The 25225-nt window shown below is 55.4% G+C and overlaps 2 protein-coding genes across 5 annotated transcripts in view; one reads left to right on the top strand and one right to left on the bottom strand.

The window, feature by feature from the left end:
• Window positions 1-13466, top strand: part of AP2A1 (adaptor related protein complex 2 subunit alpha 1) — a 30907-nt gene extending 17441 nt beyond the window's left edge. Inside the window, exons 5-24 of one of the 2 annotated variants that reach the window (XM_032388265.1) lie at window positions 1313-1442; window positions 1870-1971; window positions 3395-3503; window positions 6644-6794; window positions 7133-7301; window positions 7432-7569; window positions 7744-7926; window positions 8418-8514; window positions 8751-8983; window positions 9091-9258; window positions 9339-9502; window positions 9826-9891; window positions 10231-10287; window positions 10394-10476; window positions 10596-10685; window positions 11842-11965; window positions 12057-12173; window positions 12280-12349; window positions 12568-12702; window positions 13026-13466. In XM_032388265.1, coding sequence (XP_032244156.1) covers window positions 1313-1442; window positions 1870-1971; window positions 3395-3503; window positions 6644-6794; window positions 7133-7301; window positions 7432-7569; window positions 7744-7926; window positions 8418-8514; window positions 8751-8983; window positions 9091-9258; window positions 9339-9502; window positions 9826-9891; window positions 10231-10287; window positions 10394-10476; window positions 10596-10685; window positions 11842-11965; window positions 12057-12173; window positions 12280-12349; window positions 12568-12702; window positions 13026-13103 — 2464 coding nt within the window. In that variant the 3' untranslated portion in view covers window positions 13104-13466. The remainder of the gene's footprint in view (window positions 1-1312; window positions 1443-1869; window positions 1972-3394; window positions 3504-6643; window positions 6795-7132; window positions 7302-7431; window positions 7570-7743; window positions 7927-8417; window positions 8515-8750; window positions 8984-9090; window positions 9259-9338; window positions 9503-9825; window positions 9892-10230; window positions 10288-10393; window positions 10477-10595; window positions 10686-11841; window positions 11966-12056; window positions 12174-12279; window positions 12350-12567; window positions 12703-13025) is intronic. The other variant, XM_032388266.1, reaches the window with a different exon arrangement.
• Window positions 13467-13479: 13 nt separating this feature from the next.
• FUZ (fuzzy planar cell polarity protein) lies at window positions 13480-17790 on the bottom strand. Of its 3 annotated transcripts, none has more exons than XM_032388267.1 (11): window positions 17457-17790; window positions 17073-17194; window positions 16699-16783; window positions 16512-16580; window positions 16212-16316; window positions 15227-15424; window positions 15002-15097; window positions 14563-14669; window positions 14423-14487; window positions 14269-14343; window positions 13480-13725 (listed from the first exon to the last, which is right to left on the bottom strand). In XM_032388267.1, exons 1-11 carry the CDS (start codon window positions 17565-17567, stop codon window positions 13502-13504), a joined length of 1257 nt encoding a protein of 418 aa, XP_032244158.1. In that variant the 5' UTR covers window positions 17568-17790; the 3' UTR covers window positions 13480-13501. The 3 variants fall into 3 exon arrangements, with proteins under 3 accessions (XP_032244158.1, XP_032244160.1, XP_032244159.1); XM_032388269.1 differs by having other exon boundaries at window positions 17741-17770; XM_032388268.1 differs by lacking the exon at window positions 16512-16580.
• Window positions 17791-25225: the final 7435 nt, after the last annotated feature.

Genomic DNA, 25225 nt, shown 5'->3' with positions numbered 1-25225 from the left:
CGCCGACCCGGGGTGGCCCCGCTCCTCTTCTGAGGGCCTGTCCCCGTGTCTCCTCGAGGGCAGCTGTATCCGAGGCCTGGCTGGCGGAAGGAAACAACGCTGCCTTGTCGCCATTCATGTTTCTCCTGCACATCCAGCGAAATGGCTTTTCACCTGGCCTTTGACTTGTGGAGGTCCCTCCTCCTGGGACTTCCCTCTGTGTCCTTTGCCCAGGCTTCGGTTGGGTCCTCTCCGGGAAACCCTTGACCTGGAGGCCGCAGCCTGGGCGGTCAGGACAGCTCCCCGCGCCCCCTCTGTGTCCGAGGCCATGCCAGCTTCCGGTCCACGGTGTCCTTTCTTCACCCCACAAATCCTCCTGAGGAGGAAACCGCCCACTGGAGAGAGTCAGTGGCTCCCCCCGGAAGCATGCTCCGCCAGTCAGGTCCTCAAGCACGCGCGTCTGGCCCCGGTTCCTTGGTTTGTCGTGAAGAGATCAATGAGTTCGTCCCGGAGGGTGCCTGGCTCACTGCTGGTGCATTTCCTGCTGTCACCCCAGTGTTGGTGCTTCCCTGCTCGTCCCCGGCAGCGGCTCCGTCTCCCCCTGGGTAAAAGCAGGGTCGTCGCCATGGCCCTCGATGCCCGGCATGGTCTGGCCCCCTGTCCCCCTGTCCGATCTCCCGGCTTCTCCCCTCCACTGCTCGCTCACTCACGGCAGCCACACACAGGCCCGCGGCCACCTCGGGGCCTCCACACAGGCTGTGCCCTCTCCCTGGGATGTGCCAGGCAGAGATTTTCGGGGTTTTCTCATTAAGCTCAGTTTTCCGTTCACCTGCCACCTCATCAGAGAGGCCTTCTTGCAAAACAGCGTGCCCGGCGCTCCTTGCACCTGTGCTCATTGGTGCCATAGCACTGACGCCGGACAGGGTCTGGTGTGTGTGCTGGGGTGTGGGCCGCCTGGCTAGAAGGTGAGCTCTGTGAGGACAGACGTTTGGACCAGTCTGTGCACGCCTGTCTCCACAGGGCCTCCAGCAGAGCCCGCTGCCCAGAGGCGCTCAGGAAAGTGTTCGGTAAATGAATGAAGGTGCACAGGCAGGCTTGACGTTTTGTGTAGTTCTGCCAGTGACCCCAAGGTTACTGAGATGGAACCCATTTTGCAGATTAAAAAAACTGAGGCTTGGTGGGTGATGAGGGCAGCACCAGATTGGATCCCTGGTCCCTCCGGCTCTCTCCACCTGCTGCTAGCCGCCCTTCCTGGGAGGAGCGGTAGAGGAGGGAAGGTCTGTGTGGGGCTGGGGTCGCGCTGACCTCCCCCCACCCAATTGTGTCCCCACAGGGACAGCATGGACAGCGTGAAACAGAGCGCAGCCCTGTGCCTACTACGGCTGTACAAGGCCTCACCCGACTTAGTGCCCATGGGCGAGTGGACGGCCCGGGTGGTGCACCTGCTCAACGACCAGCACATGGTGAGCCCTGGGCCTGGCGCGCGGAGACCCTGGGCTCCTGCCTCCCAGAGCCACCCCCACCAATTCACCCAGAGACCCTTCTGCCTTGGACGCTCATGTGGAAGCCCGGGGAGTGTCCCACCCCCGCCCTGATTCCCACCTGGATGCCCAGGGCCCCCCACCTCTGTCCCTGCCTTTACTCAGGCACCTAGAGATCTTGGGCCAGTGTCCTGAGTACCTGTCACCCACCCAAGTATCCAGAAACCCCCATGTCCTTCCCCGATTAACCCCCCCACCCCCCAACTGTCCAGGGATCTTGTCCATTGTCCCCAACACCCATCACCCACCCAGCCCTTGAGTCTCTGCTTTCAGATCCGCAGCCTGGACACTTGTCGCCAGGCTGACCCTCCCCCCACAGCCCTGACCTGCTACTTGTCTGCCTCTGCAGGGTGTGGTCACGGCGGCTGTCAGTCTCATCACCTGTCTCTGCAAGAAGAACCCGGACGACTTCAAGACGTGCATCTCCCTGGCTGTGTCTCGCCTGAGCCGGGTGGGTGTGGTCTTGTCGTGGGCTGGGGGAGGTGGCCCTGGCATCTCTGTCCCCTGGAACGACTCCCTGGTCCCCCTCACTCTCCCTCAGAGGCAGCCTCACACGGTGGTTATGAACTCAGCCTCTGAGCTGGGCTCATCCTGGCTCTGCCACTTCCTGGCTGTGTGGCCCCAGACAAGTGGCTTCACTTCTCTGGGCCTCACTGACCCCATCTGTTCAATGGGGACAATACCAGTGCCCGGCTCACAGCGTAGCTGCTGGCAATCAGTCTGTATAATGTCAGTATGGGCCTGGGTGTCGTGAGCACCCAACAGGTGAGAGGGGCTGTCCTGATCTCTTCCCCCTTACCTCACTGTCTCTTTCTTCCTCCTGCATTCCCTGCTGTTCCTCCTGCGCCTCTTAAACCTTTCCCTTCCTGTCCTTCCTTCTGCTCCTCTTACCACCTTTGCCCCTGGGAACAAACCCTGAGGCCGCCTGTGTTCCAGGCTCTGGGGACACAGATGAGTCAGACCCGAGCCCTCCAGGAGCTCCCTGTCCTGGACGGGGGGGAGGGAGATGCGGCAGGGCAGGCTGACTGGCAAAGCTTTTCATAAAAGGGGTGATCTGGGCTGTCAGGGAGGTAGTACAGGGCATTGTAGACCCCAAAGGAGGTACTTACCCCAGCCTGGAAGTCTAGGAAGGCTTCCTGGGAGAGGTGATCCCTGGATGGAGACTCGGAGTGAGTATAAACACTTCCTGGGCGGGTCAGAAGAGGCCTGGATTCGCAAGCAAAGAGAACAAACACACCAGCTCATTCAGTCGCTTTGTCATCCATTCACCATACATCTGAATGCTCCCGCGTGCTGGGCTGGTCAGGGAGACACGGACAGGGACACTGGGGGCAGCACACGCCATCGTGGCCATGGCACATGGGAATGCTTCCTGGAGGAGGGATTTCCCAGCTTCAGCAGGAGTTTTCCATAAGGAAAAAAGTCCCGCACTCTTCCTGCTAAGTCCCCATGTCTTCCCCGAACCTTTCTTATGTCCGATGTTGTATTAGGCCTGGGAACCCAGAAAAGGGTCAGAGCCAATTCCTAACCCCTGAGCTGCTTCCAGCCGTGGGGGACCGCTTCAGGGACACAAGTCTGCAGTGAGCTGGTGTGATCTATGTTCTGTGGAGGAGCCCAGAGCATTGCGAGGCTCCTGTTTGGAGTAAGGGGCTCACAGAAGGGACTCGGTTGGCAGACACTTCGTCTCCTGACAGCAGCATTGCATGGAGAAGTCAGGAGCCCTGGCTTAGGTCGCTCGCTGTGTGCTCCAGGCCTCCTCACTGCCCTCCCCAGGCCTCAGATTCCTGCACCCACTTCGGAAGACAGTGTGGCTCTGCCCTGCCCCTGCCCCGTGCCCTTCCCTGTCCATGCCTCACCCCCTCTTCCGCCCCCAGATTGTCTCGTCGGCCTCCACCGACCTCCAGGACTACACCTACTACTTCGTCCCGGCGCCCTGGCTGTCGGTGAAACTCCTGCGACTGTTACAGTGCTACCCACCGCCAGGTACCGCCGAGCCCGCCCGGCCTGGGGCCTGGGGCCTGTCAGGGTTTCTGTGAGGCTGTAGGTGTTGGGGGGCAGCCTAAAGAATCGGACAGATCATCGTGCCTCGTGGATCTGCTGTGGGCCAGGGTCCCTGTGAAGCCACGCTTTTGTTTACTCCAGCCCTGTAACATAGGGACTCTTGTCACGCCTGCCTTATGGGTGACAAAAGCAAGGCTGGGGGAGGGGAGGTCCTTGCCCAGGGTCCCCGAGATCCCCAGCAGATCAAGGGATGATTCCAGGCTGTGCTGTTTGAATGAGCATAGCTCTGTGCGAGATTTTCATGACCTTATTGCTCAAGGTCACAGCCATCGTGGGGATGATGAGCCTAGCGTGAGCCAGGTAACGCACCGGGGGCATCTGTGCCCTCCCGACAGGGCTAGTGAGGGGGAGCCATCCCTGCAGTATGCAGACAGGGAGCCTGAGGCTTGGAGATGAGACGTCACGTTTCCAGGCCCAGGCAGCGACTAAGACGGAGTCCCTCCCTCTACCCCATAGGCCCTGGCTCCCCCTGAGCTCCCATTTCCTCAGCTCTCTGACCTCATAGAGCAGTTTGGAGGGACCCCGTGCTGAGGTGCTCAGCACACAGTAGGTGACTGATAAATCAGCTCCCTTCAGTTCAGCCAGGGCACCGAGCACCTGCTGTGGTCAGGGCCTGCGGGGTGGGCCTGAGTGTTCACATGCAGCTGTGCACGAGCGTGTGCGTGCACACACGTGCGTATCTGTGAACGCATGACTGCGTGTGCACGTGTGTGTGTGCGCGTGCACACACTAATTGACTGTATAATGGAAGTGACACCAGAGGCCCTTCCCAGCCCGTGAAAGCCAGTGGGGTGAATTTTGTCACGTGGCCTTGGGAAAGCCTTGTTCCCCTTCTGGGCCTTCCTCACCCTGTAGGGAAGAGCTCGGGCACATCTCTAAGCTCACTTCCATCGCAGGAGTCCCGCCTCATCATTTTGGGTTGTGCCCAGAGCGGGCACCTTGCCTACTCTCACCCTCTGCGTCATCGGAATTATAGCCGTGGCCCCGAGCAAACGGTGCTGGCCCAGCGAGGCCATCTCTGATTTATCTACGAGAAATTTTTCCGATGCCGTATTATAAAAAATTCTCCAACGTCCAAACAAGTCGAGCGCACCCATCATCCAGACTTCACATTTTGCTGTGCATACGTGCTCTCAGTTTGCTCTTTTTTTTCTGAAGTATTTAAAAATGAGTTAGAGACATCATGATGTTTTTACCTTTGAATATCTTGTTGCACATTTCTAAAAACTGTGGGCGCTTTTATTCACAGCAGCAATTCTGTGGTCATGCTTGAAGCTCACAACAGCTCCCCAGTGGTCTCAAAGACCCACTGTGGATTTTCCTAATTAGCCCCATAGTACTCACAGGCTGTTCAGACTGGGATCCAATCAAGATACAAGTATTTTTTTAATGTTTTTTTTTTTAAGATTTATTTACTTATTTTAGAGGGAGCAGGGGGAGGGGCAGAGGGAGAGAGAGAAGCAGACTCCCTGCTGAGTGCGGACCCCAGTGCAGGGCTCGATCTCATGACCCTGAGACATGACCTGAGCTGAAATCAAGAGTCAAACGCCTAACCAACTGAGCCATCCAGGCGCCCCTCAAGATACAAGTATTGAGGGAGGCTTGGCTGGCTCAGTCAGTGGAGCACCCGTCTCTTGATCTCAGGGTCATGGGTTCGATCCCCACATTGGGCACAGAGATTACTTAAAAATAAAAATTAAAGAAAAAAAAGAAGAAAAAGGTACAAGTGTCGAATTTAATTATTTCTCATAAAGCTCTGTCTTAATCTGGAAGAATTGCCCCTTTATTCTGTGCCATTGGCTTTCACCCCCCCCCTTTTTTTTTTTTTTTAAAGATTTTATTTATTTATTTGACAGAGAGAGACACAGCGAGAGAGGGAACACAAGCAGGGGGAGTGGGAGAGGGAGAAGCAGGCTTCCGGCTGAGCAGGGAGCCCGATGCGGGGCTCGATCCCAGGACCCTGGGATCATGACCTGAGCCGAAGGCAGACGCTTAACGACTGAGCCCCCCAGGCGCCCTTCACCCCACCTTTTTATTATGAGAAATTTCAAACAGATCACTTGCAAGAACAGTGTCATGAACACACAAGGCCCCTGAGACCCAGCGGAGACCATGAACGCTGCTCTTGGCGCCCCGGTTGGCTTGCTGTCTCAAACACACACTTACTTGCTCACTTACTTGACATAAGTTGCAGACATCATAATGCTCCGCCTGCCCAAAATACACCCACACACATTTCATGAGACCCAAGAACACTGCACAAAGCCGCAGTGCCCTTGTCACACCTGAGAAGACTCAAGATGACAGTGTCAGCTGCTGTCCAGGCACCATCCACACCCCGCCCACTGTCCAAGCTTTATTTGTATGGCTTAAACAAAATACAGTACAATTGAGGGCCACGACTTAGATTTCATTATTATGTCTTTGTCCCTTTTGGGGGTCTGGAATAGTCCTCCCACCCCCCCCCATCCCACTACCTGTTTTTGAAGAAACCGGGACAGTTTGGCATTGCAAGGGTGTCCCGCATTCTGGATTTGGCTCAGAGCTGCCTTGTGTCCCGAGAGCCGCCTGATACATCCGGGTGTGACATTTTCCTCTAGAACACTTGACAGCCGTTCTGTGCACATGGTGTTACCTCGCACCCCACGGAATGGCAGTTATTGGTGTTGGTGTGAGCCCCTGGTTGGCGTGTATCCGTCTCAGGTGCTCAGACTGCTCCTCGGGGAGACCCCGGTTTCACCGCGTCTCTGGGGAAGGTTTCTTTGCTCTGTGAGAAACCTAAAGGGTGTCAGTGCTGCAGAAGGGGAAACTGAGGCTCACAGGTGGGAGTCAGCGCCGAGCAGGACAAGAGCCGAGGTCTGGAGTGTTCTCTTCTGTTGGCCCGCTGCCACCTCCCCCAGTCACCTAGAGACCAAGGACAAGTTTGAAGGATCAGAGACCCCAGCCCACAGCTGCAGGGCCCACACTTCCTGTGGAAGATGAGAGCCCTGGGGTGGCCCCTTGCCCCGCACATGGGCAGGGCTGACAGAGCTTATCCTGGAACATGCCCTCCATTTCCCCAGAGGATGCTGCCGTGAAGGGGCGGCTGGTGGAGTGTCTGGAGACCGTGCTCAACAAGGCCCAGGAGCCCCCCAAGTCCAAGAAGGTCCAGCACTCCAACGCCAAGAATGCCATCCTCTTCGAGACCATCAGCCTCATCATCCACTACGACAGGTGCCTGCCTGGGGGGCTGGGGGCCCAGGGGCCCGGGGGCCTGGACTCCTGCGTCCCAGGAGAATAGCGCTGGGAATCGTGACTTCGAGATAGGAGGATGATGAAGCTGTGAATTGTTACCTCCCCAGAGTGGTGCTGGACCCCTCCTGGAAAAAGCAGAATTCCCGACTCTCTTCATTTGGGCCCAACGGCCCAGATGTCTGGGTCACCAGGAGTGGTCATGATGGGAACGGAGGGCAAGAGTTAAGACTCAGGTCCTGAAGGTGATGTGGGATGGGTCAGCTGGGCCCGTGTCCTCCACCTTCTCACGTCCCCCCGTTTCTGCTTCTTGTTGGCAGTGAGCCCAACCTCCTGGTGCGGGCCTGTAACCAGCTGGGCCAGTTCCTGCAGCACCGGGAGACCAACCTGCGCTACCTGGCCCTGGAGAGTATGTGCACGCTGGCCAGCTCCGAGTTCTCCCACGAGGCGGTCAAGACCCACATCGACACCGTCATCAACGCCCTCAAGGTACGCCACGTCGGAGCCTGCCCCAGGCCACGCCCTGTACGCTGGCCTGTGTCTCTGTCCCTCAGAGAGGCGCAGGGCTCAGAGGCCATTGCAGAGCCTAGAACATACCGCACCTGCTCTCCTCCCTCAGACGGAGCGGGACGTCAGTGTGCGACAGCGGGCCGCTGACCTCCTCTATGCCATGTGTGACCGGAGCAACGCCAAGCAGATCGTGTCAGAAATGCTGCGGTACCTGGAGACGGCGGACTATGCCATCCGTGAAGAGATTGTAAGTTCCGGGAGGGGCTGAGCGCCTGGACTTCTGGATCTCAGGGAGGAGGGGCCGGGGGCTGAGCCTCCTGGGGTCTCCGGATGGGGACCGTGGTGAGCCCAGACCTGGTGATTCCACAGTTTGACTGCCGTGTGCACACACTCCCGCCTGTCCTCCCTCCCTGGCTGGCAGGTCCTGAAGGTGGCCATCCTGGCCGAGAAGTACGCAGTCGACTACAGCTGGTACGTGGACACCATCCTCAACCTCATCCGCATTGCGGGCGACTACGTGAGCGAGGAGGTGTGGTACCGTGTGCTGCAGATCGTCACCAACCGTGATGACGTCCAGGGCTACGCTGCCAAGACCGTCTTTGAGGTCAGCACCCCCACCTCCCCCCCACTTCGCCCCCACAGTGGGACAGTGAGGCAGAGCAAGGACAGCTGGGGCTGTGGGGCCAGCCCGCCGTGGCCACCGTCCTGCTCCCACCTCCTCAGAGCGGTGCCTTTGGGCCACCAAGGGACCGGAGGCCGGGTCCTCACAGGCCAGTGTGAGGGTCAGCGGGCCGTGGGTGTGGGCCATCCAGTGCGTAGTCATCGATCTGCATGTCCCAGTGGTTTCCCGCTCCTTCTGCCCCAGGAGAGGGGGCCTGGTGCCACCGATTTTACCACCTGTGTGAGCAGAGGCCAGTCACTTAACTGGTTCGTGCCTCAGTTTCCCCACCTGTTATTCCACCCACATCATAGCGTTCATGAGTTCCACAAGTTAATGGGCGTCACGGGCTGAGCCCTGCACCTGGCACCCCGAGCAATCCTAAGTCAGGGCACACCGCTCCCGGCTGCCCTCACCCGCCCTGTCCCTGCCTCCAGGCGCTCCAGGCCCCCGCCTGCCATGAGAACATGGTGAAGGTCGGCGGCTACATCCTCGGGGAGTTTGGGAATCTGATCGCTGGGGACCCCCGCTCCAGGTGAGGCGGTAAACACATGCACTTCTGAGGGGTGCGGGGCTGGTGGTGACGGGGCCCCCGGGGATCCTCTCAGCCCCTCGCACAACCATCCGGTGGTTGCAAGACAACCCAGCTCCCCGGAGCCTCTGGGACAGAGCGTTGCAATGGCCACCGCCCCGGGTAGCCTCTGCTGGGGCGGCACCCCCGGGGGGAGGAGGCAGGGGAGCCACGTGCTGACGCCCCCCCGCCCCCCCCCGCCCCCCCGTGCAGTTCTCCCTGCTGCACTCCAAGTTCCACCTGTGCAGCGTGGCCACCCGGGCCCTGCTGCTGTCCACCTACATCAAGTTCATCAACCTCTTCCCGGAGACCAAGGCCACCATCCAGGGCGTGCTGCGGGCCGGCTCCCAGCTGCGCAACGCTGACGTGGAGCTGCAGCAGCGCGCCGTCGAGTACCTCACGCTCAGCTCGGTGGCCAGCACGGATGTCCTGGTCAGCGCCGCGGCCCCCGCGAGCCCCTCCTCCACCCCTGCGCCTTGGCCGCCCTCTCCCCTGCCACCGAGCTGCCCCCGACCTGCTCTCGCCCTCTGACCCCACAGGCCACAGTGCTGGAGGAGATGCCGCCCTTCCCGGAGCGAGAGTCGTCCATCCTGGCCAAGCTGAAACGCAAGAAGGGGCCCGGGGCTGGCAGCGCCCTGGATGATGGCCGGAGGGACCCCAGCAGCAATGACATCAATGGGGGCGTGGAGCCCACCCCTAGCACTGTGGTGAGTCCCAGGGGCTGGGCCATCGGGGCTGGGGCCGCCGGGCGCTATCCCTTCTCACCTCCCCCTGCACCTCCCTGCAGTCGACGCCCTCACCCTCTGCCGACCTCCTGGGGCTGCGGGCAGCCCCTCCCCCAGCCGCACCCCCAGCGACCTCGGGTGCAGGGAACCTCCTGGTGGACGTCTTCTCCGACGGCCCGGCTGCCCAGCCCAGCCTGGGGCCCACCCCCGAGGAGGCCTTCCTCAGGTACCGCCGGCCCGGGCCCCCGGGCTGCCCCTTTTCTGTCTGCCCCCTCACAGCCCCCTCCTCCCTCCCTGTCCCTGTGCCTCTGTCGCCGTGGCTGCCACTTCCCCCGGCCTCCTCTCTCCCTCTGGCCACTCTGGACTCTTGGCTGACCCTGGCCACCCTGTGTCGTCCTTCCCCCTTCGCCATGTCTCAGCCTGCTCTTCCTTCTCTCTTTCCCTCCTCCCTCTTTCTCTCTCCCCCGACCCGGCCCTCTGCTGCCTCTCTGGGATTGGCTGCCTGCCACGCCTGTCTTCTCTTGTCTGCTCTGGGATTGGATGGCCCAGCGAGCTGGAGCCGCCTGCCCCTGAGAGCCCCATGGCTTTGCTGGCTGACCCAGCTCCAGCTGCTGAGTAAGGGGTGGCCTCAGGGTTGGGGGGCAGATCTGTGTCCCCAGGGAGGGTTAGGGGACTTCAGGCTCTTATCAAGGGGTTCCTGATGAGCTGCAGAGGCAAGGATTTGGAGGGGAGTGAAAGTCGGGGTCCTCTGACGTGGGGCAGGGGTGGTGGCACGCACCAGGGTCCTATTCCCATTAGAGGCAATCGCCAGTCTGATTCTGGGGTTCTTTGTGGGAATCTGGGTCTGTGGATTCTGGGGTTCTGTCCTTTGAGGGGTTACTGTCTCCCACCTTTAGCTTGGGTCTTCTCTAGCCCCCCAACTTCTTCCCATCTCACTGCTTTCCCCACCTGCAGCCCAGGTCCTGAGGACATCGGGCCGCCCATCCCAGAAGCCGATGAGCTGCTGAATAAGTGAGTCATGGGAAAGATCAGGAGGGAATGGGGACAGGTGGGGAGCACCGAGACGGGCCCAGACAGGCACCCCTGGCATCCTGAACTCCCTGCCGCCCCCACCTAGGTTCGTGTGCAAGAATAATGGGGTCCTGTTTGAGAACCAGCTGTTGCAGATTGGAGTCAAGTCGGAGTTCCGGCAGAACTTGGGTGTGTCCGGAGGGGGGCAGTGTGGGGATAGGGTTTCGGGGACACCTGGGTTTGGGTGGCATCTGGAGAGGAGGTTGAAGGAAGTCAGATGGAGCCCTACCCCTCCCCACCCTCTGCAGGCCGTATGTATCTCTTCTATGGCAACAAGACGTCCGTGCAGTTCCAGAACTTCTCGCCCACTGTCGTCCACCCTGGAGACCTCCAGACTCATATCCTCCCGGCCTGGCCCAGCCCCCTCCCCCGAGCCCTGACCCTCCCGGTCTGCCTTCCTGGCCACTGGGAAGCAGATGGACCCAGGTCCAGAACCCTGTTCAGTCTTCTTGAGAACCCGCGTTACTTGTTTGAGATACAGTGTTGTCTGTGAGACAGGGGTGGGCCTCTTCTCCCCAGGACAGCCTGGGGACAGTGAAGTGATGGGATAGGTGTGCCTGTTTGTCCCTGTCAGGCCTCTTCCATGTCCTGACCTTGTCCTCCACTGGGCTTCACACTCACGATTCCAGTGCCTTCTGCATTCAAGAGCCAGGCCTGCAGGTCTGGATGCTGAGCAGGGCCTTCTGTGTGATCTGAGCCAGTCACTTGTCCCCTGTCTGAAGTGTAGACCCTCTTCCTTCTCATAGCGTTGTGAAGGTCATTGTGGTTGGAAAACTCTGGAAGGGTGGCTGGCATAAAGGAAGGTGTCAGCCCTCCTTTCCCTGTCATTTCACGCCCACGAAATGACAGGGGTTAGGCCCCAAAGCTTTGAGGACCTTTTCAGTCCTTTGCCTCATTCAGCCAGCCCTCATCAACATCTCCAGAACCCCAGGCAGGCTCAGCTCTGTGCTGGGCATGGGTGGGGGACAGGGGCGGGAGATGCCTAAGACCCCACCCTTGCCAGCTTGAAGGTAGATGTAATAACGCTGCCGCCATTTTTGGTGCCCTGACCGTGTGCCAGACACACGGACAAGTGAGCGTGCCGGATTGTTTCACTGAATGCTGAGGACACGGTGTCATTTTGCAGCTGAGGCTAAGAGGTGAAGTAGCTTGCCCAGACCCGAGGTGGTAAGATCCAGGATTCAAACTCGAGTCAGCCATCCCAGCCCCGGAAGGGCTTCTGCCCTAATACGGCGTGACATGTGCCATAATGGAGGTCCCTGAGCCCATCATGGAAGGCCGGAGTAGGCACCCAGGGGGGTGGCCGGAGGTCTCACTTAAGAAGGGCTTTGAAGTTTGGGCCTTGCACGATGCGCCCGGGAGGGCAGGCCCGGCTCCTCAGTGGCCTGCAGGCTGGGGTTCGGAACCAGCAGGGGTTCGTGGCCAAGACTGCGGGGGGCAGGGGGGGGGCCGCCTCCCCGCCTCGCTCCGGCTTCCTTGACCCCCGGCGCCTACAGCTGGCCGTGCAGACCAAGCGCGTGGCCGCGCAGGTGGACGGCGGGGCGCAGGTGCAGCAGGTGCTCAACATCGAGTGTCTGCGGGACTTCCTGACGCCCCCGCTCCTGTCCGTGCGCTTCCGGTGAGTCGGGCGGGGCCCTGCCGAGCGGCCGCGGTCTCCCGGATGGGGGCCGGGCTCTGATGGCGCCTCCTTGCTCCCGCCCCCATGCCAGGTACGGGGGCGCCCCCCAGTCCCTCACCCTGAAGCTCCCGGTGACCATCAACAAGTTCTTCCAGCCCACGGAGATGGCGGCCCAGGATTTCTTCCAGCGCTGGAAGCAGCTGAGCCTGTGAGCAGCGAGGGGGGGCCCGAGCCGCAGCTGCGCTTCAGGGGGGGCGGGGCGGGGCGGGGCGGGGCCTTCCAAGCACCTGACCCGAACCTTTCCCCACCCCCAGCCCCCAACAGGAGGCGCAGAAAATCTTCAAAGCCAACCACCCCATGGATGCAGAAGTCACTAAGGCAAAAGTGAGTGACCACTGGGCGAGACAGGAGAGGGGCCCCTGGACTCACAGCCCAGGCCGACCTCTCCCTAACTGGGGTTTGGGGAGCGGTACCCATTTTTCCGTGCCTCTGCTTTCCCATCTGTAAAATGGGAACCACAAGGGTTTCAGGGGAACCCCGGTTTGCTACTGCCCGGTGGCTCCCAGATCTGGCACCCTCTGACGGCTACCCTTCTTCCCCAGCTCCTGGGGTTTGGCTCTGCTCTCCTGGACAATGTGGACCCCAACCCTGAGAACTTCGTGGGGGCTGGCATCATCCAGACTAAAGCCCTGCAGGTGGGCTGTCTGCTCCGGCTGGAGCCCAACGCCCAGGCTCAGGTGAGTGGTGGTCTGGGAGGCGCCCCTGAGACTGACTACCCCCTGCCTCACTGTGTTCGTTTTTAATCCCGCCCTTCTGCTCTTTGTCCCTGTGTTCTCTATCTACTGTCTTCCTCGCCACATCCTTTCCACCCTTCTGGGTCTCACTTTTACCCTTCACCCTTTCCCTCCTGTGTTGTTTTTATTCCTGCCTCCTTTCCCTTCCATCACCTTTCTGATCCCTTTCTCCTTTTTTCTCCTTTATCTCCCTGTATCCTCCTCTCCCGGGCTCTCTGTCCACTCTGCCTCCTCCCTGAGTCTGCACCGCCATGTCCCCCACCCAGATGTACCGGCTGACCCTGCGCACCAGCAAGGAACCCGTCTCCCGTCACCTGTGTGAGCTGCTGGCCCAGCAGTTCTGAGCCCTGGACTCTGCCCCCCGGGGATGTGGCCGGCGCCGGGCAGCCCCTAGGACTGAGGCAGCTTTGGTGGATGGGGCAGTGAGGGGACCTCCACTGGTGACAGGGAAGACCCCAGGGGTGGGGGGACGCCTGGAACCTTTCTCCGGCCTTTTGTATTTTTATTTTTGTTCATCTGCTGCTGTTTACATTCTGGGGGGTAAGGGGGAGCCCCCTCCCTCCCTTTTCCCCCCTAAGCACAGAGGGGAGAGGGGCCAGGGAAGTGGGCGCCTCCTCCCCTCCCACCCCACCCCATCGTAGCCCCTCCTGCCCCCCCCCATCCAGGGGCTGTGTATTATTGTGAGCGAATAAACAGAGAGACGCTAATAGCTGTGTCTGTGTGACCGGCTCACGGCCAGGGGTCAGAGGAGTGGGGTGAGGGCATGCAGTGTGTGGGTGGCCAAGCCCCGCAGCGCGTGCGTGGGACTCTGGGCGGACAGCAGTAGCAGCCGCCGCGGCCCCAACTGCAGAGCCACCAGCCGCCATCCCGTGCCTGGCTCCTCGGGCCCGGACACCAGGTAGCAGGCTCTTGGCACCTGGCTCCTCTGGGCCGCATCCTCCACCTTCTCCTCTGGTGACCCCGGCTCTGGAGGAAGGACAGGAAGGGCCAAGGTGACCAGTGGGGCCCAGACAACTAGAATGCCAACCTGCAGGAGCAACACCACACCCTGGGCCTAAGTCTGACTCCTGACGGGCAAGGGCCTCATGGCTCCAGCCGGCTGTCAGTTGCCTGAAGAAGGACATGGACCTTCTCCCCCTTCTTCCCAGACAGCCTCCATCCCCCCTCCCTCCTGGGGATGCTCTGTGCAGCCCTGGACAGTCCGCTTAGCAATACAGATCACAGACACGCAGGTATACTGACCAGGTACCAGGCGCTGGACTCCAGGCACAGCCCTTGGAACCCTCCCTGGGGGGGGCCCCCTGCCCCACTTTATGCGGGGAAGGTGGGGGAGGTGGAGTCAGGCAGCTAGGAGGGGCCAGTCCTCTGTCCCTCCTTTGTCTCCCTAGGGCCTCAACGTTTCCTTCCTCATCTAGGCTCTGCGGAACACCCCCCATCAGTGTGGATGCCCCCGTCCTCCCTTGTGTGAGCAGAGACTCGGTGTCCCAGGAGTGCGCAAAGGGGGCACACCTGGTGGGAAGTGCGAGGCGGTGACCAAGGTGTAGAAGGCGCGCAGGAGGCGCCGACGATGCTCAGGAGAAGGCTCTGGTTGGGGGGAAGAGAGGGTGACAGAGAGCCCCTCCTGGGCCCAAGCTCCTCCCGGCCTCACCCTCCTCTCAGTCACCTTGATCCGCAGAGGGCTCCACCGTGAAGAGGCAACGTTTCAGTTCCAGGTGGAGAAGCAGCAGCCTGTGAGAAAGGGGGTGTCATGGCCAGGGCAGAGGGGATGAGGACCCCCAAACCACACCCCCGTCCAAGCCCTACCCGAGGATGTCCATGTGCAGGGGGAAGCCAGCGGGCAGCGCTCGGGGTCCCAGCGGCACGCAGGCCCGCAGCGGGTCTAGCACTGGCTGCCACCAGCGGTCCAAAAGCTGAGGCGAGGCCGGTGGGTGAGGTCAGGGGCGGGTACCAGGGGAGGGGGCGTGGCCAGGGAGGAGAGGAGGGGCCCACGAGGGCGGGAGGCCGAGGGGACCAAGGAAAGGGTGAAGCCTGGAAGGATGGAATGAGAGCGATAGAGGGACGGGGCTGGCGGGAAGGTGATTGGAACGCAGTCCGCGGGGGGCGGGCCCTGGTGGAAGGGCGGGGCTGACGAGGGGCGGGCCCAGAGTGGAGAACGCTGGCAGGGCGGGGTGCTGAGAGAAGGGCCGCGGCTGGCGGGCAGAGGGTGTCATAGGGGAAAAGCGGGGACATGGGCCGGATTCACCTGTGGATCCAGCTGGCTGAGGGGAGGGCGCGGCCCGCAGAGCAGACACAGCTCCAAGCCCGGCAGCAGCGTCAGGGTCAGAAGCCGGTGCGGGACCTGAAGGGGGACGCAGCGGGGGCTGGCCGGAGCTCCGCCCCTTCCCACCGAAGCCCCGCCTCCTCGCGTCCCGGCCTTTAGGCCCTTTGCTCCCACCTGTCCCAGGCGCCCCGATCCCCCCCAACTCACCGTGGGACTCCCGTGCGGCAGGTACACCGGGTAGTCTCGAGCTGCCTGAGGCGGCAGGGACCCCACCAGCCAGGGGAGCAGCACGGCCTCCGGCGTCCCCAGCCGCCACCAGCTTTCTGTTGCTGCCACCACCCGGCCCGACACGACCAGGCTGCCAAAGGCCGTGCCCGCCGCTTCGGCGAACCCAGAGAGGGCTTCCTGGGTCAGGAGACATGAGCAGGGGCGGCAGTGACTTCCCAGGTGGGCGAGGAGTGTGAAGAGACAGGCATACAATTCAAAGTTTGCCTAGTGGCATGCTCACGTGCCTCACCCTCCCTGGGCCTTCACCTTCACACACAGGTACCATCCCCGAGTCACACTGTAAAGTTAAACAGGTAGGGTGGCTGCTCCCTAGCCTGACACGTGTTACTGAAGCTAATAATCACAACAGCCGCAGCTGCGGTTTATTGAATCCTACTATGTGTCAAGTAGGCGCAATCAACCACCTACTCCAGCTAGGAGAGGTCAAGTCGCCGGCTCCTAGTCACATCATGAGAGGTGGCCATGCCAGGGGCATCAACAAGAGCGGTATTTAAGGAAAGATAGATGGAAGTTCACCAGCAAAAGGAACAGCATGTGCCAAGCAAGGAAGCTGGGAAGTTGTTGGGGTCCGTGGGACCCCTGAAGCAGCTGGGTGAAGGTGGACTGTGGGGTTAGCAGAGGTCAGGGTGAGCATGTTGGTGGGTTTCAGATTCCACAGGTCCTCAAACACCAGGCTGGGGGGACGGGAGCTTGTCCTGGGGGTGATGGAAGCCATGGGAGGGCTGTGAGCTGGAGAGGGGTGGGGTCAGTTCTCGGTGTAGAAAGACCCTTCTGGGGCCAAGTGGGGGTTGGAATGGAAGCCCAAAGGAGGAGAAAAGGTCGAGGCAATGATCCAGGGGTAAGAGGATGAGGACCGAGCTAGGGCCAGTGACAGGTTTAAGGGTTCCCAACACATTCTCAGTACCTGCAGGAGAGACCCCTCTGGAGGAACCACGCAGTCCACACACTGGGTCAGGTCCCCGATGAGCTCAGAGTCCCCCAGGAAACTGTCAATGAGGCGGTAACTGGCCTAGCAGGAGGAGGAGGGAGGAGCTTAGGACCCAGGTGGGCCCCAGATCTGCTGCCTCCCCTTCAGAAAACTAGCCCTGCTGGGCCTGGCTCTAGAGTCAGTGACCAGGCTGCCCCAGGGGCTCCTGGGAACTGTAGTTTCCGAATATCAGTGACCTGCGATCCTAACTTCCACGCTCACATCCTGCAGCCTCACCCTCAACTCCTTCTTCAGTCTCTCTACGTTGCGGATATTGGTCAGTTCTTCGAGTCCTACAAGAAGAACCTAGAAGAACCAAGTAAGAGAGCCGGGGCTGGGTATGGATCTGGACTCCTGGTGTGAGGGAGAAGGATGCTGAGAGCTCAGATTTCTGGGTTTGGGGAAGAGGGCTGGGGAGTCTCACCATGGCCCCAAACACCATCTGGAGTAGTCTCTCCAGCCTCAGCTCCGAGGTGCCCTCCTCAGATGACAGAACAATGAGGGTGATGCTGTGAGAAAGGAAGGTGAGAAGGAAGAATGAGTCCAGGCCAGGGAAACAGGGCCGTGAGGAGAGTAAAGTCTGCCCTTGATCCTGGATGCCAGCTACATCTTTTGCCAGCCAGCATAACCTGCTTCTCATACAGAGAAACTTAGGGATCGGAGAGGGTAACTGGCTTGTCGAAGATTCCACAGCCAAGTAAACAGCTGGCCTTGGAGAGCTGGTAGGCCTCAGGGTCATCTTCAACAGGGGCCGTCACCCAGGCCCTGGCCCTGCCCCAAAAGCTACAGCTTGGAGACCTGTCATGGAAGCTTTTCCACACCACGGTCGTATCCTCCGTCCTTGCAGAGCTCAGCTGCACCTCGAGATTCTGCCCAAACATGTGTACTCCATTGAGGGAACCGATGACAGAGAACGGGAGCTGGGGAAAAGTTGGGAACATTAGACAGGAGCCCCCAGTCCCCTCCACCTTGGAACCCAAGTGTCCAGGGCCCCAGCCCCCTCCTCTTTCTATATCCCCTGGCCCCTCCTCCTCTGGGAACCAGGATTATTAGTCCAGTCATTGCACCCTTGGCCCTCTAAACTCAACTCTGAAACTTCTCCAGACCCCACTCCCTTGACAACACAGAGTCCAAGGGCCTAGCCCATTTCTATTTTGAAGATCCAGGGGTCCAGGGCCCCACCTGCTGGCGGGCGGGGGCGCCGCCGCGGCTGCTTCTGCAGAATAAGGGGACTCCGCTGGTGGCCGCAAGGCAAAGCAGATGTACGGTGCCCTCTGTCCCCTCCTCGCCCATCTGGAACCCCCTCCAGTCCCCTCGTGGGGGCAGTCAGTGACCACCTTGGCGTATGCCCGTAGTCACACTAAGTCGGGCGGCCGGTCGGCCGTCCGAAGCCGCCAGAGGGCGAGATGGGGAGCTGATTGGAAGAGAAGTAGATTTCCCGCCTTCTTCATCCAACTCAAACCCACCCTCAGTCTCTATTCCAGCACCTCCCCAAGCTCCATTAGGTTCTCTTCCGCCTCAACCGGAAGTCACCTGCCCCTAACAAAGATGGCGCCCATCGTGCGTGTAAAACTTCGTAGTTTCCCCCTAATGGTTTGATTCCATTTATTTAAAGAAGAGAATGAAGAGCCCGGCTTGAAAGTAGTGACCGCGCCAAGGCGTTGTCTAGCAAGCATCAGGTAGGCTAGGATGTTTTACATTCTAAATTGATAAACAGCTGTGCCCCACTCAAAGATGGTGGCGGTGCCGAGGCGTTGCCTAGCAACCACATTCCGCCTAATTTCCAGTCTAAGGCTGCAGAGAGCAGTGCTCCACTCCAAGATGGCCGCATGACGAATCTCGAGCAAAACCGAGAGCAATACCATCTCCCCCTTCAGCCTCGCGGGATGGTTTGGTCCGGCCAATGTTGCCTAGCAACCACCAAATGAGACGGTTGTTTTTGTTATTAGAAAAAGAAAGATGAAATCCTTTATTTTCCAGAATCATAAAAACAAGATTATTTCTGTAATAAATTTATACATGTTAGTGCAGCATGCTGAACGTGAAAATACTCCTTCCCAAGCCCTTTCCCGAAATAAAAATTTGACAGTTTAACACAGAACATTCACAGATTTTGACAAATACGATCACGGGTGCTAATGTTGCCTTCAAACTTTTTCTCATTAGACCAAATAAATATATGTTGTTTTTTAAAAATGTCTTTTTATAATCAACATTATGCATGTAACAAAATCGATTTAGCCAATCCTGTATTGACATACATTAGTTTCCTTCCTCTGTGTGTTTAAACTGATAAAGTAAAATTTCATTTAGTTATGAATTTAATCAGCTAGAACTTTTCTATTTTGTGAGAATATGGCCTTCATTCACCCAAATGTATTTGTGAAATATATAGTAATGTTAAAAAACATGTTTCCTTTCAGACATGTTTTGCCTGCATTCTAGATTTGATTTCTTTTTTTTTTTAAGATTTATTTATTTATTTATTTTAGAGAGAGAGCATGAGCAGGAGGTGCAGAGGGGAAGAATCTCCAGCAGACTCTCTGCTGAGCCCACAGCCCAACAAGGGGCTCTGTCTCTCAACCCTGAGATCATGACCTGAGCCAAAGTCCAGAGTCAGACAACCCTTAACTTACTGAACAATCAGGCGCCTCTCTAGATTTGATTTGTAACAGCTGATAATATTAGGATGTTTATCCGCACACTAAATTGCATCAAACTTTTAGAGGAAGAAATGTACACAAAATAGCAAATGAGAAGGGAGGCACCTGGCTGACTCAGTCTGAGGAGCCTGCAACTCTTGATCTTGGAGCCATGAGTCTGAGCCCCACTCAGACTGGGTTGGGTGCAGAGATTACTTTTTTAAAATGAGTTAGGAATGCCTGGGTGGCTCAGTCAGTTGGACATCTAACTCTTGATTTTAGCTCGGGTCATGATCTCAGGGTTGTGGGATCGAGCCCCAAATTGGGCTCTGGGTTCAGCATGGAGCCTGCTTGGAATTCTCTCTCTCTGCCCTACCCACCTGCTCACATGCTCTCTATCTCTAAAATAAATAAATCTTTTTAAAAATGAAGTAAAATCTCAATTTCTTCCTGTAGTTCTATGAATTTTTCTTTAGTCCATTTATATTTATTATGACTACTGATATATTTGGATTTATTTCTACCATCTTATTTTTATATTTCTTATCATCCTGCCTTTTTAAAGCTTTTTCCTCCTTTCTTATCTTTTCCTGGATTATTTTTTTCATTTCCTCAATCCATTTTTCCCTCTCTCTTCTGGTTTCAAATGTATACACTCTAATTCTCTTTTGTTTTTATTGGTTACCCTTGAAACTTTACCATACACAATTTAGCAAAAAGTTAACAAGATCTTAAATGCTCTCTCAAATACTACAAAGAGCATATAGCAGTTTACCTCTGTTAAACTCCATCCAGACTAACCAACTAAGTGTTGTCAGCATTGTAGCTGTGACTTTTTTATGCCTTCATTGAATATTTTTCTTTTTTTAAAAAAATTTTTTAAAGATTTTATTTATTTGCGAGAAAGAGAATGAGAGACAGCATGAGAGGGAGGAGGGTCAGAGGGAGAAGCAGACTCCCTGCTGAGCAGGGAGCCTGATGTGGGACTCGATCCCGGGACTCCAGGATCATGACCTGAGCCGAAGGCAGTCGCTTAACCAACTGAGCCACCCAGGTGCCCTCATTGAATATTTTTCTTATTTTATGCAGGCAATGTTTATTTGTAACTACGTAAGTACTTGTGTTTCATTTGCCCTCCCATTTCCTTCTTGCCTCTCAGACCATCCTTTCGAGATAATTTTAAACTTGCCTCCTTCCTGAAGTACATCTTACTGGAAAACTGTTTCTCCCCTCACACTTCTGACACCCATTGTGGGGGTTGTCCACACCAAGCAATCCTCCAGTTTTCTGTGGACACCAACAGAAAACTTACAAGTCAATTCAATTCTGACACTAACCACCAGGAGGCAGCACAGAGAAGGTCAAGGGCTTAGTCCCAGGAGTCTGCCCCCACTTCAAACACCAAATCACAAGTAGTGGGTCCTCAGGATATCCATATTTCTGTCTGAGTTTGCTACAAGTTGGGGGTTCCACCTTCTCAGATTTCATGATTTGCTGTAATGGCTCACAGAGCCCAAGGCAGCACTTAGTATTACTGGTTTCTTTTCTTTTCTTTTTTTTTAAGTAGGTTCCATACTGGGCTTGGAGCTCAACATGGCGCTTGACTTAACAACCCTGAAATCGAGACCTGAGCTGAGATCAAGAATCGGATGCTTAACCGACTGAGCCACCCAGGCACCCCAGTATTCCTGGTTTCTTGTAAAATCTATTATAAAGGATAAAAATGAACAGCCAGATGAAGAGGTACCTAGAGGGAGGTCCAGAAGGGTCCTGAGTACAAGAGCCTGTGTCTCTATGGAGATTAGGGTGCACTATTCCCCCAGCACGTGGATGCATTCACCAACCCAGAAGTCCTCTGAACCCATGTCTCTTAGGTTTTTTATTGCAGATTTCATTAGGTAGGCATGGTTGATTAAATCATTGGCCATTGTTGATTAACTCAATCCCCAGGGCTTCAGGGGGTGGGGCTGAAAGTTCCAACCCTTGAATCATGCCTTGGTCCTTCTGGTGACCAGTCCCATTCTGAAGCTATCTAGGGGACCCCAGCCACTAGTCATTTCATCAGCCTACCAAAAGACACTCTTTTCACTGCAGAGATCCCAAGGGTCTTAGAAGGTCTTGTGTGAGGAACCAATAGGACACTGAGGCCTATATTACAATAAAAAATGCTCCTACCACCCTTAATGCTCAGGAAATTACAAGGGTTTTAGGAACTCTGGGCCAGGAAGTGGGACAAGGAGCAAATATATATATATATATATTTTTAAGATTTTATTTATTTATTTATTTGACAGAGAGAAACACATCAAGAGAGGGAACACAAGCAGGGGGGCTGGGGGAGGGAGAAGCAGGCTTCCCACTGAGCAGGGAGCCCGGTGCGGGACTTGATCCCAAGCCCGATTCAGGACCCCTGGGATCATGACCTGAGCCAAAGGCAGACGCTTAATGACTGAGCCACCCAGGCGCCCCTATATTTCTTACTATATCATATTATCACATCCTTTAGAAAGTCTCTTGGAGTTAAATTCTGTTTTTATTACCTGGAATGTTTTACCCCACCTTCATTATCATACAGTTCTGGGGTGATAGTTAAATTTTTTTTTGAGAGAGAGAAAGAGAGAGAGAGAGAGCATGGGGGAGGGGCAGAAGGAGAGAGAGAAAATCTCAAGCAAGCTCCACACTCAGCATGAAGCCCAACTGGGGCTCAATCTCACGACTCTGAGTTCACGATCCAGGCCAAAATCTAGAGTAGGACGCTTAACTGACTGAGCCACCTGGGTGCCCCCAGAGTGATAGTTAATTTTTTCCGAGTCTAAACATATACCACCTTGTAGTTTCTATTTTTGCTGTTAAGAAGTTGACTCTAATTCTACATATAATTTCTTTTTTTTTTAAGATTGTATTTATTTATTTGACAAAGAGAGACACAGCGAAAGAGGGAACAGAAGGAGGGGGAGTGGGAGAGGGAGAAGCAGGCTTCCCGCTGAGCAGGGAGCCCGATGCGAGACTTGATCCCAAGACCCTGGGATCATGACCTGAGCTGAAGGCAGACGCTTAACGACTGAACCACCCAGGTGCCCCTGTACATATAATTTCTTTGTGGAGGTCTGTTCTTTCACTCTGGGTACACTTCAGTCTTCTCTTTAACTACAGTGAGTCAAAGTGAGCAGTTTTTTTAAAATGTAATTTTATATTCTGTGCTTCCGGGATCCAAGAATTCATGTTTTGCTTTGCTTACGTTTTTTTTTTTTTTTTAAGTAATCTCTCTGCCCAACGTGGGGCTTGAACTCAGAACCCTGAGATCAAGAGTTGCATGTTCTATGGACTAAGCCAGCCAGGTGCCCCAGTCGTTTTGTTTTTTTAACTTCTAATCAATTCTAGAAAATATACAGCAATAAACTCTTAAAATGTTGCTTCTCCTTGGGGCGCCTGGGTGGCTCAATCTGTTAAGTGTCCAACTCAGGTCATGATCTCAGGGTCATGGGATCGAGCCCATGTTGGACTCTAAGCTCAGTGGGGAGTCTGCTTCTCCCTCTGCTCCTCTCCCTACTCGTGCTCTCTCTCTCTCAAATAAATAAATAAAATCTTAAAAAAAAAGTTGTTTGTCCTGTATTCTCTTTTTTCCCCATTTCTGACTCAGGTTAGAAAATTGTTAGACCTCTTTCTAGCCCCCATATCCGTTTTCAAATTTTAAAAATATTTTTCATTTCCTAATATTATATTCTGGGTAATTTCTTTTTTTTTTTTTTTTTAAGATTTTATTTGAGAGCGTGGGCGAGAGAGAGCGAGCACAAGCAGGGGGAGGGGCTAGGGGGAGCGGGAGAAGCAGACTCCCCTGAGCAGGGAGCCCGATGTGGGGCTCGATCCCAGAACCCTGGGATCATGACCTGAGCTGAAGGCAGACGCCTAACGACTGAGCCACCCAGGCGCCCCTATTCTGGGTAATTTCTTATTGATCTTTCAGTTCACTAATTCTCTCTTTAGCTGGCTGTTTAAATTACCCACTAAGTTGTGGTTTTTTTTTTTTTTCAACAATTATATAAAATTTCTCCTCAAATCCACTTATTCTTTCTCCATATTTTCTTGCTGATGGGCTGATCTTTGTGATTGTGTTAGTAGCAGGCTGCTTCTAAAATGATTCCCAGTGATCTCTACCTCCTGCTACTTGGTATCTTTTCTCTTTCCTGGTGTGTGCACAAGACCTGTGAGTTACTCTTGACAATGGAATTCATCAGAAATGATGGGATGGGGGCGCCTGGGTGGCTCAGTTGGTTAAGCGACTGCCTTCGGCTCAGGTCATGATCCTGGGGTCCCAGGATCGAGTCCCGCATTGGGCTCCCTGCTCAGCGGGGAGTCTGCTTCTCCCTCTGCCCCTCCCCCCTCTCATGTGCTCTCTCTCTCTCAAATAATAAATAAAATCTTAAAAAAAAAAAAAGAAATGATGGGATGTCACTTCTGAGATTAAGTCATAAAGATTGTGACTTCCATCTTGCTTGCGTTCTCTCTTGCCAGGACTGTCTCTTGCTTGTTCTGATGTAGCCAATGCTATGTTGTGACCCACGCAAAGGGGAGGTCCGTGGAACTGAGGACAAGCTCTGGCCGACAGCCCGTGAAGAACCAAATCCCGCCAACGATGACAAGAGTGAGCATGGAAGCAGATCTTTCTCCAGTTCTTCCTTGAGATAATGACAGGGCTAGCTGATGCTTTGACTGAAGCCAGTGAGACACTCAGAAGCACAGGAGCTAGCTAAGCCATGCCCGGATTCCTGATCGGCAGAAACTCTGAAATAATTAGTGTTGTTTTAAGCCACTAAGTGTTGAGGTAATTTGTTACACAGCACGAGATAACTTAGATAATGTCCTTTGTTTCTCTCACCATTTTGCACATTATGGTACATTACAAACTCAACCATTCCAGGACTTGGAGTCCCGGCAGTGGGGATCTCACATCTGTTAATTGTTCTTTCTGAGGACTCTAACTTACCATCCTTGCTTCTGTGCTGGTGGTCTTTGACTCTGAACTCATTACTTGATATTGACCTGAGTCCTGTGAGGAGCATTTTCGTCTACTTTTGCAGATTTTTAGGAGTGTTACCAATCTGGAGCTGCCCTGGGAGGCCCTGGCTTACCAGGAAAAAAAGGCTCCGTTTTCCAATTCACAGCTACATTCGGGGTCTTGGTGATGTCAATGCAGCCCCTTCCCTGTGCAGGCAGTTCTACTCCAAAGTCCTCTTTTTTTGTGAATTTTTGGCTCTCTGGTTTTTTTTGGGGGGGGGGGAAGTAGTAGAGGGATTCTTGAAGAACTTTTATTAGATCTATGTGTTTTTTTTTTTAAGATTTTATTTATTTATTTGTCAGAGAGAGAGAGAGCACAAGCAGGGGAAGCAGCAGGCAGAGGGAGAAGCAGGCTCCCTGCTGAGCAGGACCCCCGCTCTCAGGACCCTGGGACCATGACCTGAGCCAAAGGCAGACGCCCAACCAATTGAGCCACCCAGGCGCCCCATGAGGTCTATCTTTTAAGAAACCATCAATGTTGGGGCACCTGGGTGGCTCAGATGGTTGAGCGTCTGCCTTTGGCTTGGGTCGTGATCCCGGGGTCCTGGGATCGAGCCCCACGTCTGGCTCTTGGCTCGGCGGGGAGTCTGCTTCTCCCTCTCCCTCTGCCTTTCCTCCTGCTCATGCTCTCTGTATCTCTGTGTCTCAAGTGAATAAATAAAATCTTTAAAAAAATGACAACTGCTTTAAAAAAAAAAAAAGAAACCATCAATGTTGCAAAAACAGTATTATAACACCTAATCCATCATAATGCCAGAAGCTGAAGTCCAGGCTTAAATATCCAATTGTTCATTTTTACCATTTGCAATACATTAACGGAAATGTATTAAAAATCAGTTAGGGGCGCCTGGGTGGCTGAGTCAGGTAAACATCTGTCTTTAGCTCAAGTCATGATCCTGGGGGCCTGGGATCCAGCCCTGGTAGGGCTCCCTGCTCAGCGGGGAGTCTGCTTCCCCCTCTCCGTTTGTCCCTCTCTCCCGACTTGTGCCCTCTCTCTCTCAAATAAATAAATAAAATCTTTAAAAAAATCAGTTAATACAACCAGTCATACATTCAGCTTATCTAAAGAAAGGTTTCCTTTTAGTTAACAGGGCAGATTTTAATGTTAGGAAGCATTTTAATCTTCTTACCTGTTAATCATTTTTCCTTTCTCCAATTTAATCTTCCTTATAATTTTATTATTTTTTTAAAAGATTTTATTTATTTATTTGACAGAGAGAGCAAGAGAGCACAAGCAGGGGGAGCAGCAGAGGG

This window comes from Phoca vitulina, unplaced genomic scaffold, assembly GCF_004348235.1.
Source record: "Phoca vitulina isolate PV1807 unplaced genomic scaffold, GSC_HSeal_1.0 scaffold52, whole genome shotgun sequence".
NCBI lineage: Eukaryota > Metazoa > Chordata > Mammalia > Carnivora > Phocidae > Phoca > Phoca vitulina.
The sequence above is the reverse complement of the archived record's forward strand: the minus strand, read 5'-3'. Positions and strand labels throughout refer to the sequence as shown.

What these genes read in the sequence shown, in the direction of transcription:
- FUZ (XM_032388267.1), bottom strand. Translation starts at nt 17,567, where the DNA reads ATGGGCGAGGAGGGGACAGAGGGCACCGTACATCTGCTTTGCCTTGCG. An exon ending in TGGAAAAGCTTCCATGACAG is followed by an intron (nt 16,784 to 17,072) that starts GTCTCCAAGCTG and finishes CCTTTCTCACAG; the next exon opens with CATCACCCTCATTGTTCTGT. An exon ending in TCAGCCAGCTGGATCCACAG is followed by an intron (nt 14,670 to 15,001) that starts GTGAATCCGGCC and finishes GCCTCGCCTCAG; the next exon opens with CTTTTGGACCGCTGGTGGCA.